General features: G+C 35.2%; 1 protein-coding gene across 1 annotated transcript; it reads right to left on the bottom strand.

Annotated features, from left to right (window-relative positions):
* Window positions 1-1,962: 1,962 nt before the first annotated feature.
* On the bottom strand, window positions 1,963-24,902 carry p (WD40 repeat domain-containing protein pink). The gene is made up of 4 exons (XM_073990934.1): window positions 24,641-24,902; window positions 24,225-24,581; window positions 4,176-4,322; window positions 1,963-4,091 (listed from the first exon to the last, which is right to left on the bottom strand). Exons 1-4 carry the CDS (start codon window positions 24,719-24,721, stop codon window positions 2,133-2,135), a joined length of 2,544 nt encoding a protein of 847 aa, XP_073847035.1. The 5' UTR covers window positions 24,722-24,902; the 3' UTR covers window positions 1,963-2,132.

Here is a 24,902-nt window from a genome sequence, read left to right as displayed (position 1 = left end):
TGTTTTTATTAAGCAAACACATTTTTATTTCCAAAAAATTCTTTAAAAATGCACATACATACATAATACCAATTAGTCGTTACGACACGTCAACTTCCAATTTCGGATACGACTACGCCAACCGTAATAAGGGTGAATGATATTTTTCATTGACATTTGTAGTACTCCCAAGGTCCACGTGTGTCCGTTTAAAGTAAGGGGGCCACTTTTCTAGTAAAAACCTTAAGACTCTGGCACGTAGAGGAATATAGCTTTTGTTACCTTCAGGGTTTAAAATTCTAACGCCATATTCGAACAAATATATACATATATAATAATAATTAAATATGGAATGAATTATTTTAGAATAAGCAATAATCATTTTATCAATTAAATAATGAAATATCTATTATAATAAGTTGATTTGCTACTGCCTTCAGTTGAAACATTAAACTTAATTCATTTTAAATGAAGCTTACGTTGATTGTTGATTGATATACTTTTATGACATTGAGGTATAATAAAAAGCATATTCTCAATTTCTTTAAATAAATATAACCGTTCAATTGAACTTTCAAGAACAATGTACAAAGTGCATCTATTATTTTGAGCAGGTGTGTACATTCAATTTTAATTTTACATAGCTTCAAAAATGTATGTAGTTTTAGGTGACTAGACGTCTACTGTAGTGGAATTCTGTAACAAATTTTTTTGAGTTACCGACAAAAATCGTTAAAATTAATAGGCAAAATAAAGAATGAAAAGTATCAATAAAAGTTGGCAAAACTGTTGCTATCGGTAGGACTTAGCGATCAGCTTTGTTTTGATTGTTAACTTACCGAAAATTTTAGTTAATTACCGAAATTATAAGCATTTTCATTTTACCAACTTTTGTCGATAAGTCAAAAAATGAGTTACAGAATTCCACTACTGAATTGCCATTGTTGGTTAGGGTTATGACTTTTTACAACCTCATATCCCTGTATCATAGCGTGATGAGTTTCTACATAAGATTACATAAAATCTTAATTATAAAAAAAGCTTCCAGACAAAAAACTTTTAAAGCTTTTATTTTTCAGAACTTTTGATAATTTTTTCAAATTTTTCACTACAAGCAGACATTTAACTGAAAAAAAATTTTTTTTTTTTCATTGAGAATTTTTTTTTTTTCATTTCATGGTATTTTGTCATAAAAAATTTTTCAAATTGGTTTGTGCGGAACCTTTTTTATAATAAAATGATTTTTTGTTATTTTAGGCATTAGTAGGCAAAAGTTCATTCATTCTCACTACAGGAAATCATTTTTGAGAAAAAATGTCAAAAAGTCATAACCCTATTGTTGGTGTTGCATAATCATGGTGATGTTTTCTATAGACAACGTCAGATGAAAATGTTGATTTGTCCCGAAATAAAATATAAACTACCTATAAGATAATACTGAACAAATACATATAATTAATTACATACATATATGTAAGTATATATTTAATTCTAGTTAATATTATAATTTCAATTATTCATACAATTCGCCCAAAGCAAATCCATAATTGTTTTGCCTTGATATGGCCCAATTACGGTTTGCAATCGAACGTTTTTAGAAACCTAAAAATAGGTAAATGCAGAAATAAAATTATTAAAGCTTTTAGTGTTTACTGATCGCCTGTTTTTGTTTACATACATATGTTTATATATAGGAGGATTTAAGTATTGAAATATCTTAAGGGTTATGAAAAAATGTGTGCAATAGTTCTTTTATATGTATACTAGCGGACCCGGCGAACTTCGTCTCGCTATTAAGGAATAAAATTTCATACAAAAACGCAATTTTCGATTTTTCCAATTTTCCGACTTTTCCAGAGAGATTTTCCAAAATTTTCTTCCGTAAAGACCTTCTCCTCGAAAATACGAATAACTGACAAAAAATTTTACAGAAATCGGCCTAGCCGTTCTCATTTTATGAATTACTATACATTTTTTACACCATTTTTATATATATAGATTTGGTATATACTATTATATTTTATAAATGCTATATGTTTTGGCTATAAAAGTGAGCACACTTTGGAGGAGGGCGCTTTAGAACAATACCGATTTGTTGTTATTTGCTAAACGGGACACTGATGGTGGCTGGTACGCTGAAACTACATGCCTTGTTAACCTTTCAATAGACAACGGGAATAAAACTCACGATCTATGGCGTCACTGGGTATAGAATTGGACCATTTGAAAATTAGCGACAGAATTTCATCGGCCTGCAAGTACTCCAAGGCAATGCCCAAAAAACAATTCCATGTGTAGAAAAAATGTCGATTGACGTTTTCAACATTCGTGACGCACTCGCAATTAATGCATGTTAATCTACCACGATGCAAGTCCACAAAGTGTTCAAAACATTTTGCCCATGCATTCAATGAGAAACTTTTTCCCATGTCTATGAGCAAGTCCGGCTGTCCATAGTTGAGAATAATTGGCAACACCTTATCCATATTATATTCGGCCAAATACAGTTTGGCCAGAATGTCAAATAGTGCTGGAACACGCGTCAATACATCGAAACATTTGACTTGCTCATTGCGTGACCAGTAGTAGCGCAACAGCACTGAACCCAGTTCATGGAACAAGCAAGAATTGTCGAATCTCAACGGGAACATACAATTGTCACACCGTACGATGTCATCCGAGGAGTTCAACAAAACGAATCCTTGCGTTATATAGTCTCTAGAGTCGTCGTCCATTTCCCATATGAGCTCAGGATTCAAATAATGAAAGTACATCTCGTAACAGTGCCGTTGAGCCTGCTCCGGGTCATCACCATGCTCGACCATCACTTTTGACAATTTTTCTAGCAATGAGATTAGTTCTGGTGCCGAATATTCATCGAAAAGTGAACGATAACGTTCGACAAAATTTGTGTTACTAAATTTAGAGCTTTTACAAATCAAATATAGATTGTAGATAGTTTTCTCCTCTGCAGTAATGTGTTGTCCTGTCCCAGCGGCTTTAACTCTATTTCGGCATGATTGGGATGTGCTTGGCGATGAAGAAGAGGGTGTTTTCCTAGTACGACATACAATTTCTTCGTCGTTTTCGTATATGGCCTTGATGTCTTTGAACGGAAGCGAACGTTCGTTTGCCGGAATCAGGTCCCTAACCAGTTTCTGCTGATCTTCGGCAAATATATTAAACTTGTACTTGATTATATTCTTGCCAAATTTGCCCGTCACAGTCAACAGAGCATCTTTAAAATGTTTCTCTCCCTTCTGACTCTTGAGGTTATCACAGAAAGCATTCTCTAATACGTAAACACCTTGAGGCGAACTTTCCTCTGTACTTCTTTGACATTGTATTGCCGAAGCCCCAAGACTGCAACTTCGGTCAGCAGTTCCAGAACTCCCACCGGAGCTATTATTGTCACCGCTACTCTCGCACTGAGATATTGCATCAAAAATAACTGACAAATCATTGAGCAGCTCATACTGATGACGATCCATGAGAAACTCCTTGATCTGGTTTAACAATCTCAATTCATAGTCTTCTCTTGCCTTATCCGCAAAATACTTGACGTTCCGACGCATTAGCCAAGCACAATCGAGAAGTTTATTCTGTCGTACAAGAGAAGATGCCTGCGACTGTAACGTGTGTAATTGAACCGAATACATTGACCCAGTTTGAGTAAAGACCACAATTTCACCATTACCAACAACTCTACAGTCCACGATTCGTTCGAACTGGTTACACCATAGAGCAACACTAGAGTTCCGCATATCAAAAACATACAGTCCAAGCTCTGTGAAAGCCACCAAGAAATCCTGCTTGAGTCTTTGAATCTTACCAAACTGTAGATTCTGCGGCTGGTAATCAAGCATTTCATCGTTGCCCTCATTATCGCCGCATATATTATCATTTTCATTGTCTGAATCTTTATGTATTTTGCTTGGTGGACATGCCAGCGCAAACTTAAACTGGTGTGTCTGTAGAACGTCACCTTCGAAGTCTACTTCCCAGAAACGAGATCCAGGTCGAGCGCAGTATATTCGGGAGGGATGCTGTGCTTCGTTTGAAGAAATAAAAAAACAGGCGCCATAAGCTCCATCTCTGGGTTTGTTTCCGATCTACGAATGATATATTGTACAAACATATACATTATTTGTGAATGTCTTAATTCGCATGTGCGTATGTCTAACGTTCTAACATACCTGCTTATATTCCTCATACTCGGTGTTACACAATATGCACTTGGTACAGTTAGACACCAGTAGAAGTGATTCGAAGTCATCAATTTGAACAATGGGAGATTCCAGAAACAGTATCGGGTGGATGGACATGTTTATAAGAGTAGTGCCCTTTAAAAAAATTAAAAATGCAAGAATAATGTACACAAATATGATATGGCATAAAGAAGCAAATCTTGGTTGTACCGATGATATCGTTGAAAATGCTACATTAATTTGGATATTTTTTTATAATAGTTGTGTCTTTTTACTTTTTCAGTAATAATTATTCAGTAACTTCTTTTCAGCGAGTAAGAGAGACTTTACTTTGATACGAAAATAGAGAAAAAAGTAAAAAGACAGAATTTAGTAAACTTTAGCAAAATAACACTTGATAACCAAAACAAAAACGTTGGTGCCAATGCATGAAAGAAAAACTAACTACAAAGCAATGAAAAAGTTCTTCAATTTTAAGCAAAATAAAAATAAATAATATATTAATAAAATAATCAATAAATATAGCTGAATTGTAATATTTATAGTATTTTTCCACAAAAATTAGATAAACATTGAGCAGCTGACCATTAGCAGATGATTAAAAAAAGCTGATCGAACTTGCTAAATGTTGCTGGGAAAAATTTCAGTAACTTTTATCAATTTCTCAGCAAACAACTGTCAAAATTGTTCTCTCACTTCGCTCTCTTTTACTGAACTTTTGTGTAAAACTACAGCATTTAGTAACACTTCGTAATAATTATTACAAATTATCACGTAAAAAGACACACCTAATATGTTGATAATATACATACATATCGCTCATTTACTCAAAGAGTGGCATAACTCAAAAAATACGTTTTCTGATTTAGCAATATCTATTTTTTCTACGACTTCTATTTTATCTTGTGTGAAATTTTCATACTGATATCTCTAAAACTCGTCGAGTTACAGCTCATTTACTACGAGTTTCGCATAATTCAACACAAAAGTTTTTGGAGTTTATGAAGCACTAAAACACTTCAAATCATGCTTGATCTTGCACAGAAATATAGCACTGATATCTGGCTAGCTGTTTGCAAAAAAAGTCCAAGTAGTTATTCTAGTTTTTGTGCAACAATATTTTTGAGGGGGGAAAGTCAAATTTCATTCGCCAACTTAAAACGTGTTTTTCTCGAAAGTGGATTTTTTGAAATGTGTTGATGTAAAGGAGGCAACTTATTATCAATACAATTATTTCTTTTTTTTAATTTTTTTGTAAAATATATTTGTTAAATACATATTTTCTTTTTATAGAGAAGCTGTGAAATTATATTGGGCTTTGCCACTGAATTACCCATTTGGCTTCGAATGCAAAGTAATGAATAGACATCGGATTTTGCATATTTTTTATTAATAAAGATACGAAAATTCTGATTGGACCAAAATTCGTTTTGAAGAAAACTGAATGCAATTATTCCGCCACAGCAATAAATCTGGACCAAAATACTTAGAAAATTTCCTATAACCCAGCCTTCTTATTACATATAAGTTGCTCAATCAGAAATGTCAAAATCAACGTATCCAAATATGTTGATAGTTTCTGCTCGGCCAAAATTGTCTGACAGAAAAACAAATGAGCTAGAAATTAAAACTAAGAAAATATGGAATATTACATAAAATCTTTCGTATTTTACTAAAAACATATAACATATAAAAACATTTTCCGCACGGAAAATAATTTTAAAAAGTGAAATTTTTTAAAATCAATATTTGTTAAAAGTTGAAAACTACTAGATTCGCTTCATTACACACTGGTCCCAACCTGCGACAAAAATCGAAAAATCGATATCAGCAAATCTCTGCGACAATTCAACAAAATGTCTCTAAACATATCATATTTTAATATTCCAGCACTGTTTTTGTAATTTATAACGGTATTTAACAAAACAAAACAGAAGAAGTTGACATTTGCGTATGATCTCTTAAAAACTTTAAAAACATCAGTAATGTTGTGACTTCTTACAAGGCAAATAACTCAAATAACTTTAAAGGAAAAAATTATTTTTTTCGAAATGGAAGTTCTAGTATAAGGTTTTCTAATTACTTTTACATAAAAATTTGTACACATTATTCGCATAAAATTAGCTGGAAATCATATTTTTATAATACTTTTTTGTGGATTTTTTTTCAAGTCCTAAAAATTGAAGTTGAGTTTTACTAACTTCGCCATCCTTCACCACTCTCCAAATTGTTTGAAGAATGTTCGAAATAGTGTCAAGTTTACAAAAAATTTGGTTCCAGCTGCATATATTTGCATTTCCGTGTGTGACATTAAAAATACTGACGATGCCTCTGGTCGTTTGAGTGAATATGCCGAATTACTGTATTCTCAGTTTCTTCTCTGTTTTGTGTGTTAATTGGTTGTTTTGGGTTTTTTTTAAAGATTTTTGTTTTGGGATCTACTTATGAGTGTATTTTTTTACATTTGTATATTTATGATATATGTATGATGCTACATATAATATGTAAAAGAAGTAAAAATATAAGTTTCGGTCGCACAGAACTATATTACATCCCCTACCATGAAATACTCTGACGTCAAATGGAATAATTTGTTTCTTTTTCTGTCCACGATACCAGTCGGAGACGTTTTTTGACCATTAAGAACTCCAAATAGCAAATTACAACCAATTCGAACCGAAAATGTAGATAAAAACCTCAAAATAACTGAAATAGGGAGGTACCGTAATATGAGGGCTATACCGAAAACTGGACCTAAGACCACAATTTTTGTCGCAGAAGGTTCTTGATCATTGAGAACTCCAAATGGCAAATTACAAACAATCTGGGCCGAAAATGTTGATAAAATCTTTAAAATACCAGAAATCGGGAGGTATCGTAATATAAGAGCTATATCGAAACGTGGACTTAAGACCACAAATTTTGGCGCTGAAGGTTTTTGACCATTGGGAACACCAAATACCAAATTACAGCCAATTAGGGCCGAAATGTAGATAGAAGCTTCAAAATACCAGAAATCAGGTGGTACCGCTACATGGGGGCTATGGAAAAAACTGGACCCATATTGATGATTTTTTGGCTAAGGTATTTTTTACTTATTTTTAGCATATACAGACAAAATCAGATTGATCCGACGATTATAAATATTTTTGTCGCACCTTCCCATACAAGTTGGACCACTGTGCATTATGGCGTATTCTAGTCGAATCGACAAAAATATTCCATTTTTGGACTTAAATATTATTATTTATTGCTTTTACGCCTAATATGGAAATAAAAAATTGTGAAATTGTGGAAAGGGAACGAATTCCGCACAGAATTTTTATTCATGATTGCACTGATAACCATATTTTAATACCCTAATGGTATTATGTCTTACTGAATTAGTTTCAATCCCACGGCAGCGGGTTCTTTCGTACCGGATTGACCCGGAACAACACAAAACCAATGTTCCGGCCAGCGGCTGCCACCTCAGTGTGTACATGTTCGTAGTTGTTTCGTTTTTCTGTGTTGGGAGCAGCATATCCCGGAATGCCTGCTCCGAATTCTATTGGTCCGAGCCGGGACGGAAGAAAACCAATATATCTGTGCTCAGTTTGTCACATTCGCATCTTCACCCACATCCAATCTTCGGTGAGATGCAATAGATGTCAGGAGTGGGTGCATCTAAGGGGTTGCTCTGGACTCGTCCACGTGAGGGACTACGACAGGGACTATGTTGCTGCATGCTGTGTGAACACAGTTCCCAGTGAGTCGTCGTCGGATTACGAGACTCCCTCGTCGTCTGACTACGAAACTCCCCCGCAGTCCCCTCGACAACAACCACACACGCAGCCTTTAACACCAGCCGTTGTTGTCCCAATCCCCGAAAATGCAGCCTTTTTGCAATTGAATTGCAATGGACTCCGAGGTAAGATCGAGGAGATAGTAGATTTTATGAGTCGGAAGAACATCAAGGTCGCGGCGGTGCAGGAAACCAAGCTGAACAACAACCACAGCTTAGAGCATTGCGATGGTTACAATGTTCTGAGGAAAGATCGCACCAGAAGTGGAGGTGGGGGATTGGCTTTCCTATTGCACCAGTCTGTCCAATACAGACCTATCTCGCTTGAGCCTGTCTCTAATGACCCATACATGGAATGTATGGGGGTAGCAGTCAGGTGTGGAGCTGCCGAGATAGAGTTGCTGAATGTATACATCCCGCCGAGAAATAGCTGTATCCATGATTATAGGCCTGACATTAGCCCGCTCTTGCAAGGTCATAATCGTCTGGTCCTGGGGGATTTTAATGCGCATCATGAGATGTGGCATTCGGCCCTCGGAAACGACCAGAGAGGTACAGCGCTGGCTGAGCAGATTGATAGCTCTACGTTTTGCACGGTCAATGAGGACGCCCCTACCAGAATTAGAGGAGAGTGTCACAGTTCGCCTGACATAACCATCGTGTCACCTGGTCTGACAAATGACGTTACCTGGCAACCCGTCATTTCCCTTGGATCAGACCATCTCCCCATAATTGTCTCCATTAGCAGAACACCCGACTTCATCACCTCTGAACGCCGCACGTTCGTCAATCATAAAAAAGCTGATTGGCCGAGTTTCAGAGAGTTCACCAATCACCGCTTCAGAGAATTGCCCAATCCTTCTGATGTTCGGGTAGCGGAAAGGACGTTCCGGGACATCATCACTGCTGCAGCCGCTCGCCATATCCCTGCTGGTCGAATACCCGAAGTAAGACCAAATTTCCCAGCAGAGGCGACGGGATTAGCAAACGAGCGTGATGAGCTTCGTCGTATCAACCCCAATGACCCCAGAGTCAGGGAGCTGACACTGGAAGTTAACAGGCTGGTCGGCGAGCATAAGCGGAACAAATGGTTAAATCATCTGAAGAGCTGCAACATTGGAGCCGGTATAGGTGAATTGTGGGCAACGGTTAAGTCACTCTCGAACAATGGAAGAAGGGAAGATAGGACCTCAGTCACGTTTGGCGACGTTCCGTTGACTGACCCGAAGAGGTGCGCAAGTAATTTCAATCGACAGTTTGTCGAGCATCCCGAGAGTGACAGGGCGAAGAGAAGAGTATTACGTCGCATCAGATCTCTTCCTGCCGAGGATGAACCACCACAATTTACAATGGATGATGTTGCCAATGCCATCAGGAACGCTAAATCATCCAAAGCGTTGGGCCCTGATGGAATCTCCATGGTAATGTTGAAGCAGCTGGATGAGCCGGGAGTCGAGTATCTCACCAAAGTCTTCAACTTGTCGCTAGCCACCCTCGTTGTTCCCGAAGTCTGGAAAATGGGCAGGGTGGTCCCACTACGGAAGCCAGGCAAGGATGCCAGCAAAAGTGAATCGTACAGACCGATTTCGCTTTTGTCGCCCCTAGCAAAGACACTTGAGGCCTTGATCCTCCCCAGTATCAGAAATAGCTATCAAGTTGCCGATCATCAACATGGATTCCGTAAGCAGCACAGCACGACAACAGCGCTGCACGCCGTTACCACATATATCTGTAAAGGACTCAACCAGAGACGGCCGTGCGATAGAACAGTGATGGTGGCTCTTGACTTATCAAAAGCCTTTGATACAGTCAGGCACTCCACGCTGTTTGAGGACATTGAGCAGACAACCCTCCGGCCAAGCTTGAAACGTTGGATAGTCAACTATATGTGTGGACGCCAGTCGTACGTGGAATTCAGGAATAAGAAGTCCAAACCCCGTAGAGTGAAACAGGGAGTTCCCCAAGGTGGGGTGATATCTCCGGAACTGTTTAACCTCCACCTCTCCTGTATTCCACCCCCTCCAGACGGCATTGAGATCGTGACGTATGCGGATGATTGCACGATCTTGGCGTCGGGCACCTATCCTGATGACATCTGTGAGAGACTTAACAACTATTTAACTGATCTTACCACCTTTTTCCATTCGAGGAATATGCAGATTTCCCCCACAAAATCTACAGCCACTCTGTTCACCACATGGACAGCGCAGTTTGGACGTGAGTTGAATGTCGTGGTCGACGGTAGCAGAATTCCGACCACAAACTGCCCTAAAATTTTAGGGGTCACATTCGACACTACATTCACGTCGTGCGCACACGCCACAGCTATCTGCGACAAGTTGAAAAGTAGGAACAAGGTCCTCAAGTCCCTGGCCGGCAGCACTTGGGGTGCAGATAAAGAAACCTTGTTGACCACATATAACGCGATAGGTCGGTCTGTGGTAAGCTATGCGGCTCCAGTATGGTCCCCGAGATTGTGTGATTCGAACTGGAAAAAGATTCAAACTTGCCAAAATGTAGCCCTGAGAACAGCGACAGGGTGCCTCCTCAAATCTTCAGTGGACCATCTACATGAGGATGCAAAAATTCTTCCTGTAAAGCAACACAATGAGATGCTTTCGTTGCAGTACCTGCTTGGATGTTATCGTGTGAGCCATCCCAATCACCATCTTGTGGGTAGGCCCGGCCCATTCAGGGAGATCAGGAAGGATATCCATGCTCTAGAGGGAGAGGTCCAACGATACAGGAGAGAACCCCTAGATCAACAAGCATATCAAGCAGGATTGAATAGCATTCACACGGACGCAGTTGCCAAGGCCTTAAGCAATTATAGTGTGAATAAAGTACTTGGAGTACATCCTCCATCTATCGCAGCTGAGGAGCGTCAGCTGCCACGACAAACTAGAGTAGTTTTGGCCCAACTACGCTCGGGATATTGCAGTCGCCTAAATTCTTATTGGGCGGAAATCGATCGCACCGTGCAAGACATCTGCCCAGTATGCGGCATGGACCCGCACGACACACAACACCTTTTTAACTGCCCCGCCAAACCTACCCATCTAACTCCAGTGGATCTATGGCTACATCCCATCGAAGCAGCCACTTTTCTTGAACTGGAGATAGACCCAGAGCCAGATTGAACAGAGGAACGAACAAATAAACATAACAAAAACACTGTTACAACAACAACAACTGAATTAGTTTGCAACGTGCAAAAGGGAACGAAATAGATCCATAGTTCCTTTTGATGATCTGCATAGAGTCGCACTTATCCGTCTGGCCATGTAGTTTTGAAAACAGAGTACAGGTCACATTTATTGACCAATTTGCATAAAAATTGGAGATTTTTTGGCCCTAGGGCGATGCCTATATATTTTGGTAAGAATCGATTCAGATTTGGATATTGCGCCCATATATACAGTATAATCTCGATAATCCGTACACTACAGGTTTCGGCGTTGTCCAAATTATCAAATTGTCCGGATTAACGAATAGTAAGGAAAATAAATATGATTAAATCACTCGTGGTTATTATATAATAATACTTTTTTAAATTGTAATTGCTAATACCGAACACTTAACCCCCCGTTTACACATGCAAGTGACAGTTCGAAAAATACCAATACACTCACACATATTCACTGCCACACCAACTAACAACCTCACTGCCGACAACATATCATTGTCAGTAATCAATGTAAGTGCTTTGAAAGTAACTTCAATTTTTTCCGAACGTTTACACATGCAAGTGTCAGTTCGAAAAAATTGAAGTTTCGACTATAATATGTATACACAACTGCCTGCAAGTTACTTGCATGTGTAATCATTGGGTAAATGAAATATAGAAGTAAAAAGTGATGTACGTGTAAAAAATAGTAAGATTTCTCAACTCGACAATCCGGACATTTTTATCGCAATTGTTCCTTTCCTTACTTTTTACCAATTTACTATGCAAAAGACTCAATTTTCCCAATTCACAGAAAAAGCCAATCAGATTGTGAAAGTAGAGCTAGAAATATGACGTTTTTAAAGTTTACATTAGGATGTAAGCAAAATACGGGACAGGTGTGAAATTTCATTTTTTGGAAATTAAGATCTTTGAAATCTTTGCCTTGTAGGTGTATAGTGCCTTTGGCAACTTTAATGACAATATTACGGCGAATATTTTTCTTAATATATTTATTTATATCTTATACAACAAGACTAATGTGTTATAAAAGGTGTTATATCCTTGTACTCGATAATTTTTACTAAATGTTGTTGAAACAATTTTTTCAGCAACTTCTCCATTAAACAACTGTACAAATTCGAAGCATTTGTAATAATTAGTACAAATTATCGAGTACACGGACAGGTGTAAGTTAATTAATTGTGTATGCAAAATGGTTATGACTTTTCGACTGTGTTATCAAAATTGTTTTCCTGTAGCAGGAATGAATGAACTATATTTTTTAGCATTTCAAATGCTTTTCTAGCTGAAATATGTGAGTGTTTTTGCCATGTTAAAGACAATTCCAAGGTTTTTGACTTATTTGGGTGTTCTTCATTTTGCTTATTATTCATCGTGGATAGGTATAACAATAATCCATTACATTTCGCCGAGGAGTGAACATCCGCATTAAGCGGTTGTATGCGTACAATATGGATCGATATTATAAAATTATGTATTTTTAGTGCATTAAACTAAAACCATGTCATCAATATTAAAGCGGCAGTTAGAGCATTTTTCCAAAGAAGCTTTTTGACCACAAAGAACAAAAATTGTCAATTTATGTCTGTATATACTGAACTAGCAAACTGCCCGCTACTTCGTATGCGGAAAAGGAATAATATACAAATAAACAATATTTAATATGGTGAACACTGACAATTTTGATGTACTAATACCTTTTTGAACTGACATTTAATTTTATTCAAGTACTGTTTTGTTCGAATTTCAAAAAATATCTTATCCCGCCAATACACTTTAACAGCGGCCTACATTTTAAATTCCAGTCAATGTTTTATTAGAACGGTTCGACAATTTTATCCAAATTTTTATCCCCATTTTCCAACCGAATTTTAGAATTTGTGGTATCAAAATGTAGAAAACCTTTATTCAAAAAATGTTACCCTATGTTATAGTTAATTTTTGAGGCATTTTATTTTAGGCCTTTTTATTCTCAGGGTGTAAAAATCTTCTTGTAAAACATTAGCCGCATAGATCTACCTTTTCAAATTAACTTACTATTACGTTCAGAATAGACAACAACAATAGGAACAAATTTTGTTGAAACGATACGTTTGACTTTTTGATTTCAGTACATTATTTAGAAACCGAATTCCTGTTAACATGAAAACAATAGTACGCTATTCAGTACAATTTTTTCAGTTTTAGCTCTACTTGTTCACCTAATGCCAATGGTATTACACGTACAAATCTTTCATAAATTTAAAGGTGGATTTTAATAAACATTCTGATCAAAATCTTAACAGTACGACCACCTCTAACAATGAACCTGACAAATAAATAATAAATCGGAATTCCACTTCTATTTCTTAGCCCAATACCAAATTTATTGCAATTTTCTACTTTTCACACACATTATTAATATAATTCCAGTTTCTTTGCTACATCCAACGTCAAATTTAATACCATTTAGTACATTTGTATTTCTTAATAAATCAGCCACCCCTCTGCCTAATTTCGTAATTTATATGCATTTCAAAAAATCCTTATGTAAACATCAACACAAACCCTCATACAACAATTCGAAATTCCACCTATATCTCTTCATGCAACACCAAAGTGGTACCATATTTAGTATGTACTTATAATATGTATTAGTTTCAAAAATTACTTCTTTATATCCAAAACTATATCCCAACAGCGATTATTTTTTTTTTTCATATACATAAGTTTGAATTTCCAAAACTTCCTCTCTATCTCCACTCTAAACGCCTACTGCGAATTTCACAATTTCAGCTGTACCCCTTTACACATTAACAATTTTAACCAAATTCGGTGCCATTTAGTAAATTCCGTACACTTATTGTACGTATTTCCACAACCACATTCATATCTCAACCCTACACACCAACAGGGGCTTTAATTCCAAATTTCCGAATTCCATCTTTATCCATAATACCATTAATACATTTCGTATGAAAGCACGAATTTCAATAACTATCTACAACAGTAATTTCGAATTTCAGGATTCCATCTCTATCCGTTCACCCAAATCTAAAATGTGCCAAATTTAGTACCATGTAGTACTTTTCGTAACAATAAGTACGAACTTCCAAAACTCTCTCAGTCCTACACTCCAAAGTAATCTAAGTTCCAAATCGATATTATACCATATGTAGTACTATTTAGTACTTTTCGCACACATAGGTACGAATTTCCAAAACCACCTCAAACCTACACTCCGACAGTAATCTTAATTTCAAATATCAGGATTCCAGCTCTATCCTTTCAACCAGATCCAAATTGAACCAAATTTAGTAACATTTATTACTTTCCGTACCCATAAGTACGAATTTCCAAAACCACCCGAAACCTACACTCCGTTCACTCAACTTCACATTGTACAAATTTTAGTACTTTTCGTACCCATAATTACGAATTTCCAAAACTTCCTCAATCCAACACTCCAACACAAACTTTAACTCAAAATTTCAGGATTGCAGCTGTATCCGTTCATCCAAATCTAAATTGTACAAAATTTAGTACCATTTAGTACTTTCCGTACCCATTAGCACCAATTTACAAAACTACCTCAATCCTGCACTGCATAAGTAATCTTAGTTATAAATTTCAGGATTCCAGCTCTATCTGTTCACCCAAATCCAATTGTACCAAATTTAGTTCTTCCCGTAACCATAACTACGAATTTCCATAACTACCACAATCCTACACTCCATAAGTAATCTTAATTCCAATATTCAGGATTCCAGCTCTTTCTGTTCACCCAAATCCAAATTGTTCCAAACATAGTACCATTTGTACTTTACGTAACCATAAGTACGAATTTCGAAAACTACCCCATATCCCAATCCTATACTCCGTCCGTAATCTTAAGTCCAAATTTCAGGTTTCTAGCTCCACCCGTTCACCCAAATATAAATTGTACCAAATTTAGTACCATTTAGTACTTTTCGTAAACATAAGTACTAAAACTACCACATATATCAATCGTACACTTCAACAGTTCTCTTAATTCCAAATTTCAAGTTTCCAGCTCTATCCGTTCATCCAAATCCATGTACAAAATTTAGTACCATTTAGAAATTGTCGTACATATAAGTACGAATTTCGAAAACTACTCCATATCTCAATCCTATACTCCGTCAGTATTCTTAACCCATTTCGTACTTGGTGTTCGATTTTTCGTCTAGCTCCTTTGTTTTTCTGCTAGACAATTTTGGCCGAGTAGAAACTATCACCATATTTGGACACGTAGATTTTGACATTTCTGATTGAGTTTTTGAAATTTTTCCATTACCTACATTTGTATAGGACAGCATCTATGTTGTAATAGGAATGCTGGGTTATTTGACATTTTCTCACCTTGTGAAAACTGATTTGTCTTATTAGTCAAGATTTATTGCTGCGGCGGAATATCTGGAGAGTCTCAATAACATAATATTCTGCAAAAAAACGACGTTAAACGACAAATAACTTAATTTAGAACGCTTTTTGATGATTTTTCCAAATTTAGTTGACGATTTTCGTCAAAAAAAAAACACTTGCATATTTAGCATATTTTTGCATACTTTTTGCATGTTTTTGAGTCTAATCGTATAAGAAATAAAAAACATGCTAAAATCCGATGTCTAGTAATGAAATAAATAAAAAATAATATGTTTTTTCCGCAATAGAGAACACCACAAACCGCTTCAATAAAAGCTGTGTTTCATAGACGGTTATTAGACATCAATAAATTTAATAACAACAAAAACTGAAAGTACTTTATGATACATACATAACATTTTAAAGTAGTATTGTGTACAAAATGTTTTTTAGTTCTAAAATTATTTTTATTTTATTTTTCTATATTTTCCTATATTTTCCATTACGCCAACTAATTATTTTAACATGGGGTGAGATAGGCAGTGGACAATTGTTCATCTGAAGTTAAGGGGTCGATCATCGATAACAATTATCGTTGAGTGGCGTTGCCAGTTGTCAAAATTGATCCACGTATGGCAACTCTCAACTGAAGTTGCGAATCTCAGTTGACGAAGCGGCTGTTTTTCAGCAACCACCAATTTTCAGTTGCAGTGAACATTTTCGAAGAAACAAGAAGTAAAATAGAAGGAAAAATAAACATTTTGTTAACAATTATTGATTCTTGGCATCATTAATTAATTTTGTGTATCAATATGGTGAAAATAACGACAAAGCAGCAGTTCGAAATATTAATTGATAAACTGAGTGAAAATCCAAACTTAGCCCGAGGAGTTCGGGAGTTTTGGTGAAACCAAAGCCGCAGCGGATGAAGCGTGGAGGTCCATTTCGGACAGTTTAAACAGCCATGAACCTCCAACACGAACACCTGAAGAGTGGCAGAGTCTGGATTCACTTTAAAGCAAAGTTGAAAAGGAAAATGCCTCAAAATAAAATAAACTTCAACGACACTGGTGGTGGTCCATCACAATAAGTGAATTTATCGCCTTTGGAGCGGACAGCAGCAAATCTTTTGCAAATGAATTTGGTGACAAATACAGTAGGTTCAGTTTAAGTACAAATGACGAACATCCTCCATCTATATAGCCAACTACACCAGGGAATTTCGTTTTTGAATAAAAATGGTTTTTATTTTGCCTTTTTTCCTCCTCTGTCAACTTCGAAACGATCCAATTTTGGCACAATTTGTCCGCTATCAAGTGGACAACTTCCTTCAATACTCTCGACAATGTAGATTGAGCCATGCAATTGTTGAAATCATTGCCATGGGACTTTTGGAAACTTCCGTCCTCCAAGAATTGCAACGCTGCGCACACTTCTAAAAGTGGGGGTATTCCTGTTGATCTGTAACTTTCTTTGAAGTCATCCTTTAACGTTTCCACAACGTAAACTACGGCATCCTTTGGCAATCCAAAATACGCCTTAAACCTGAAATAATCTACTGATCATACAGATCTTTCCACATGATCATCAGCTTACAGTGCAGATGGCAATTCCAATGGATTCGACTTGTCCCTCAAATTTCTTCTAATAGATGCAATGTCCTGTACATTTTCTTCATCATCAAAAAATAATTCCACCGAACTTATCATTTTTTGGGACAGCAAATAAAACTTGACGATCCGAAGATTCAATGGGCAGGTTATATTCCAATCTTGGGTTGTTTTCTAAATTTCCCCAAAAATTAACCCTAAAATTAAAATATTGTCCAGAATACACAAAAGAGTTATCCAAAGCGCAATTATTTTTAAAATGTTTTTTTTTTTTTTTTTTTTTGGCGAATAGAGGTCACAAGTTTGAAAAAACACTGATCGATAACATGTTTATCGACCACCCAGTTGAGTTGACATTAATGGTACAACATTTCGTCTCAGTCGCGCAGACAACTGACAACGCAACTCAAGTTTAGTGGCAATACAAGATAGACCCATAAGTTTCCTTGTTGTTTCACTTTTGGTATGACAAGTCTATCAAAACTTTCTTTTATAATTATATGTTGCATTTATATCGAACTATTTACGAAAGTGTATATGAGAATTATTTGCGTCGACAACACACTATTGAACATTCAACGTTTTCAACTGGTTGATCTCTAGATGACTTTTCAACTAATTTATAGCTGGTTGTAAAATAATTTCTTTTTAACTGACTATTTTTAAACTGGTTGATAGCTAGTTGAAAAGTAGTGCAGAGATAATCAGTTGTCCATTTTTTTAGTATTCAATCTGGTTGATCTATAGATGACTTTTCAACCAATTTGTAGTTAGTTGTAGAATAATACATTTATAACTAACTTTTTTTCAACCGGTTGAGAAAAGTCCCGCAGGGATGCAATAGAAAAATAAGTTGCCTATCGCTAGATTAGCGAGACCTTGAGATATTTGAAAAAAGTTTCACAAATATTAATGCCCTGTTTCACTAAGACGCACAGAGGGGAAATGTGTTTTAAAATTTAATCAAAAGCCCTAGAAAGCTCATTTATAGTCGGATTGATATAAAATTGTGCACAAAGCATATCTTCTGTACAAGGATTAATCCTATAGAAAATAATGAAAATCGGTCCAGATTTGGATGCAGCTTCCATATATATTCGCATCTGATGTGAGATAAAAATGCACCAAAATCACTGAAATTTGACACATGCAACCTGAACTAGCCTAAAAAAACATTGAGCCAATTTTCAAACAAATCGGTACAGATGTATATATAGTCCCATATGCATATATTTTATTCCAAATTTTATTTTTTGAAACTTACTTAAATAAAATTTTTCTCAATTCACATGAGATAAGCCGTGAATGTTTCTGAATAATGCAAACATATTTGATAGGTGTTGGTTTAGTCTGATAAATAAGAGTGCCGGTTGTACGGAGGAACAAAATTTAGTGTGAGTAAACCTTGCAATTCCATATAAAAATATTTCATATTTTAGTTGAGAAAAATTAGATTTTTTCGAAATGGCGCAAATATGCGCAATTTTTTATGATTGAATCTGATATTTGAGACTCAAGCGCATAAAACATTAGAAGAAACTATGGTCGGGAAACGACGGGGAAATAGACTTTTTCACTATTGAAATTGTAGTAATCTTAAAAATTATCATAAAAAATGTTCATAAAGAGGATATGTATCACCATTATTAAAGAGCAAAGATGTAAAATCAATCTGAAAATTTTAAATGCTAATCTTATTCGGAGACTGTACAAAAACAATAAATCTTGAAAAATATAAATTTTCGCGAAAATAATGTCATTTTAATGTTCACCTAATTTCTTAGTTTTCGAAAAATTACTTTTTGTTTTCAGTATGGCTGAGTTCAATCGACTGCTGCATTGGATTGGTTAATCTTACAAAGTCGAGGATGGTTATAGCAAATGTAGAAAAGAGTCTAGTTGCCGTTTATCAACATTTTTTTTCATAAAAAACGATTTTCATATTTTGAGTTTTGAGCAACTTTAGGCATATGTTTCCCCTCTGTGAGACGATTCAAATTCGTTCGAACTTTTTTTTTTTTTTTTTGAAAAACACATGGTGTAAGAAGTAAGGTGTCAAAGATGTCAATATTATAAGTCCCAATTTACATTAGGCGAGTTTACTTGCGGCAATTGTCAGTTTGTTGGTGAGAGAGGGTGCTGAGAGGCAAAGGGTTACCATATGCCTCACCTCTCTCTCCTACAAAATGACAATTGCCGCAAGTAAACTCGCCCAATGTAAATTGGGACTAAGATAGGAAAAGTCAATTGTGAAAAATTAACTGTAGGTGGAGTTAACCTCTGTTGCTACGACATCATAGCAACATTCTGTTAAACGAAAACTGTTATTCATTGGAATATTGACAAGAAAAACATTAAAACTCAAATTTGACGGCGTTGACTTTTGTTTTTTTATTAAATAAAAAATAAAAAATAGTGAAGAAACAAATTTTAGCCACAAAACACAACGTTTATGTTTTCTGTCGCGAGAAATGGGAATCAAAAACGATTGGCATTGCTGTTATCAATTCCAGTAAGTTGTTTTGCCATCTGTAACCAAAATGTGGAACTATTAGCATATGTTTTTGGAAAATGCATTTGTTCGGGTCTTTATTGCTATACGTCTTTGAAGGTGTTTGCATGAATTAGAACAACTGACAATTTTACAATAACAACATGATTTTATGGGAACTAAATGTCAATGGCAACATTTGAATACTAGGGTCTTTCCAAAATAGTTAAGAAAAATGTACAGGAAACAAATGAAAAAGATTTAAAATTTGATTTTAATTTGCATCGACATTACTCTATACATAATGTGATACATTCTACACTTCACATCATGGTAGAACAAGAAAAGGTAGCAGCAATACCCAGCTGACTGAACTGGGCTGTAATGCTAGTGTCAAATTCCATACGACATTTTATATATTTATTTTTATGTTCGATGTATATTAGGGATATATATTTTTTGAAGAACAAATTTATTCATCAGAAAAAAACTATTTCCCGTAAAGACCCCTTCATATCATTAACATGTAACCTCCTCTAGGTCCGAAAGACATGCCGCACACTAAAACACCGCTTATAGAGGCGGTACAATATTTGTTAATATGTGTGGTATTTTGTTAAACTTGAAAAGAATAAAGCCCTAATAAACATGTGCCTTTTTGTTTTCAAAAGCAAACGATTGAAACAGCTTCTCTTTTTTTCAATGAATTACCAGGGACCCCAAACATGTTTGCAAGAATTCTACTTTCTGCGAGAAATTATGCATTTAGTGGAATGATATGGAAGTATTCAAATTGAAAATCTAACGAGTTTTCATTATTGTTTTTCAAAATATTCAATCAAATGTGAAAAAATTTTAGTTTTTTAAATTCCAATAATTTATAGACATTGTTTACATGTACCGATGACACTAACATGACAAACAAAAACAAATTTCTACATATTGAGACTACAAAAACCCTAGTAGGGTTTTGTCCAGTCGGATCCAGTTCGGATTTATGGCCTCATCTAAACCGGGCTAAAATTACAGTTTTTTTGGATTTATCGGGACTTTATCTCAGAAACGATTAGGAATTTGGCTTTTCTGCCTTTGGCAATATTGTAGCCCTAAACTAGTATAACTTATTTTTGAACATACCACATATGGTTAGTATCAGCTAAACTATTGGGAGTTGAACCATGTAACCTTTTGCAAAAATCTTCCAAATAAAGTTCTAAGCAATTCTTAAGAACATTCAGAAACTCTAAAATGTTTACTTCATGTTGTTTCGATGGTATTTTGCATCTTATCTTTTACAACACGTATTTCAAACACAGTTCACACCAACAGTTTGTTCTCGCATTTCGGATTTCACCACATTATTGACATACATATTTATTAAATATGCTGAAAACAACATGATAGAGGCATTTTACAATAATGACTGTTCTGAAGTATTATGTACTACATTCCAACGAATATTTTTTCAAAAGAAAACGTTAAGAAAAAGTTAACAGTTTTGGAGATAGGGTGCGAAATGTATCTATGTATGTATATATTTTAAAATTTAAGGCAATAAATGTAGTTTTTTGAGTTCATCATTTCTCCTGTATGACACTAACTTACGATGACACTAACTTATACAAACAAAAACAAATTTCTATGTGGTTGTTGTATTTGTTGTAGTATTTACTTTACCTGGTTTGTTCTACCATGACTTCACATATTTCATGGTACAATAATACATGTAGCATTATCAAGCCAGCTGATTGTAACATAAGGTGTCAATTGCATTGAATTGATGTCAAATTTTGACATCTTATGTTACCAAAAATTTCCGATGCGGCTACCTGTGTATTTGTACCATGACATATTTATTATGTGGCACTGAATATAACGGAGTGGAAATCTATTTATTAAATTTTGGGATATTCGGGGTAGATCCTAATATATTCTGACAATTCAGTTTATAAAAAAAGTTCAAAACCGTATGATTGTCACTTACACCTTATATTAGGTTTATCCTTGTACTTTCTCAGTAAATATTACTCAGTAACTTCTTTTTAGAGAGTTAAGCATTTTATACTCTTTCAAAGGAAAAAATTAAAAAAGTAAAAAGACAACATTCAGTACAAATTTTCAATTTGATAAATATTGACGATAATGATATTTGAATATTTTAAACTTTTGACAATTGCTAAAGCTACAAAATGTTAGTCCCAATTTACATTAGGCGAGTTTACTTGCGGCAATTGTCAGTTTGATGGAGAGAGAGGTGAGGCATATGGTAACCCTTTGCCTCTCAGCCCCCTCTCTCACCTAAAAATTGACAATTGCCGCAAGTAAACTCGCCTAATGTAAATTGGGACTTACTGAACAAAATTCCTTCAGTAAAAATTATAAGTTCTCAGTAATAAAAATTTCAAAACAAGTCTCTCAATTCATTCTCATTTACTGAACATTTGTGTAAAAAATAACATTCAGTAATAATTTGTAATAACACTGTGCGACAGCAAAAAAAAATGACGAGGAAAATCGAGTAGATTATGAAAGTAGAGCTAAAAATATAAGACACGTGTATCGTTTACGTCGGAAAGTAACCAAAATAGGTGGGGCAAGTTCCGCCCATTTATAATTTTTTGCGAAATATTCGAGTTAAGATATTTTTGAATCCTTGCATTTCAGGTATATAGTGTCTTTGGCAACTTTACAGAAGAAGAGTACGTGGGCAATATTTTTGTTAAAAATTTTAACCCTCATACGGTTCATCAAAGGGGTCTTTTTTGTCCTTTTTTCAAAAATCTTTCAAAAACTCCTTAAAAATGTGATTGTATCAAATCCAAATATTCTACAGAATTGTTCGCCATAAAATTTTACTATAGGTCTCAGAATACACCAAATATGTAACTCTTGTCTAATCGCCAGGAATCTCTAAAAATTAAAAACACGTTTTAGGGTTAAAGTCGGACTTCATCTGAGTTTATTCAAAATTGTCCCACAAAACATAATTTTAGAGAGATGATGTCAGAGACAAAAATATTCTTTGTCAAATTTCACTATGGGTCACCAAAGAAATGAAATGTATATTTACATTCTATAGCATGAAAATATCAGTATAAATTTTGCTGAAAAAACATGAAAATATTTCCCAATTTTTTTGATGAACATTTTTTCCTTCTTTTTTCTAGTTGATACATGGAAGTAATATAAAAATTGGTTATAGCTGAAAAGTGTTAAAGGATGAAAAATTCTACACAAAATTTCACTATGAGTTTCAAAATAAACCATATATCTATGTATACTATTTCCTTAAAAAAATTAGATTACAAATTTATATATATTAGGATGAAATTATATCTTTTAATTTTGGACTGTTAATTTTACATAATTCCATACTGGATCAAAATCTAGCAAAATCCTTTACTTTTTGGGAATATTATTAAAGAAAGAAATGTTCCAAATGAAATTTCATTATGGGTCTCTGAATAAAAGAAATCTGTAATCATATCATATAACATTCTTAGCAGCACTTGTTTTTGATATATATGTTTTAGGACCATATTTCCAAATTTTCATACAGATTGTCGTTTTGATTGGATACTTAAATATCGTATTGATGGTTTTTCGTTATGAATTCATACAGAAGATGTTGTGCGTTCCATTCATAATGCTTTGTGATGCATATATATTTGGAATATAAAAAACCCACATTGGACCTGCCCAAATTGCGTATTTTAATACTTTCAACTTAAATTCCGTAGTTTGGATAAGCCATTGGTTGCTTATATTGTAAGTGAAAATACATTAGAGGTCTACGGCTATGGTCAAGTGAAAATATAGGTGTCATATGGGCTCTCACATGCACAATTTGGGGTGGTCCAAAAAACTACAATTGTAGTTCAATATGGGTTTTTTATATTCCAAATATATATGCACCACAAAGCATTATGAATGGAACGCACATGACATCATCTCTCTAAAATTATGTTTTGTGGGACAATTTTGAATAAACTCAGATGAAGTCCGACTTTAACCCTAAAACGTGTTTTTCATTTTTAGAGATTCCTGGCGATTAGACAAGAGTTACATATTTGGTGTATTCTAAGACCTATAGTAAAACTTTATGGCGAAATATTTTGTAGAATATTTGCATTTGATACAATCACATTTTTAAGGAGTTTTTGAAAAATTTTGTGAAAAAAAGGACAAAAAATACCCCTTTGATGAACCGCATGAGGGTTAAAATTTTTAACAAAAATATTGCCCACATACTCTTCTGTAAAGTTGCAGTGGTGCAATGGTACGTACATCCGCTTTGCACGCTAAAAGCCCGGGTCCGATTCCCAGGCAAGGTAATTTCTACGCCAAAATACCACTTAGTGACTTAGTGTTCTATAAACGGTGTCGGAAGACAAGCCGTTCGGACTCGGTAAATAAGAGACAGGTTAATTAAAAAGAAATAAATAAAAAATCTAACCGAGGTGTCTAATGAATCGAAAAACCCTCATATGAATAATTGATGGAACACTGGCATATTCCAAACAACCCCGATTTGTTAAAAAAACCAACCCCAACCGACAACAATGGTTTTTATAAATACCTTTGTAATATTACTTACGATAAATGTAGACAACAGCACCAGGTTAACTTGACCTTTGGAGTCCCCATAGTAGAATTGTTTCTCATCCTGGGTCCAATTTAAGCATGTAACTTGTACTGATGCATCGCTACACAGATTAGTAAAAATCACCTGCGGTACTGATTGTGCTGATAAATTCACGACGTACACACACACCACTGAACGCTGCGTAGAGAACCCAACATATTTTTCGTTGGCCGATATCGACAGATGATTCACGGCTCCATGTTTACTTGGAATGAGATGCAAAAATTTTCCTTGACGATTAAACAAGTACAAGGAACCCGAAGAAGCTCCTAGGACAATATAGTTATCCGATATATCAAAGCAAGTATACTGTAAAGGGTAATGCAAACTGTTAGATAGATTCGATTCAATTACCTTTATTACCTTACCTTTATTCGATTGCTGTGCTTTAAGGGCTGATGTATTGCAAGGGAATAGTCGACGAAATTATTTAAACAGTACAAATTCATCTTGGATGATGCTAGAGCACTGAATCATCACTTAAAGAAGTCCTTTACCACGATTGTTTCTAGTAGTCAATTCTATTTGAACCTTTCATCTTTGTCTATTTTCACAATTTCCAATCGCTCAAACATCCACATTTGTGTCTTCTTCTTCTTAAGTCGATGTTTAGACATTCAAAGTTAATGG

Source organism: Musca autumnalis, unplaced genomic scaffold (genome assembly GCF_047663935.1).
Source record: "Musca autumnalis isolate F117 unplaced genomic scaffold, ASM4766393v1 scaffold_1, whole genome shotgun sequence".
NCBI lineage: Eukaryota > Metazoa > Arthropoda > Insecta > Diptera > Muscidae > Musca > Musca autumnalis.
The sequence above is the reverse complement of the archived record's forward strand: the minus strand, read 5'-3'. Positions and strand labels throughout refer to the sequence as shown.

Bases quoted from the DNA above. Each gene is read 5' to 3' on its own strand.
- p (XM_073990934.1), bottom strand. From the start codon at position 24,721: ATGAATTTGTACTGTTTAAATAATTTCGTCGACTATTCCCTTGCAATA. The intron at 4,323-24,224 runs GTAAGTAATATT...ATTTTTTTAAAG, and splicing joins TGCTGTTGTCTACATTTATC to GGCACTACTCTTATAAACAT. The intron at 4,092-4,175 runs GTATGTTAGAAC...TATCATTCGTAG, and splicing joins AGTATGAGGAATATAAGCAG to ATCGGAAACAAACCCAGAGA.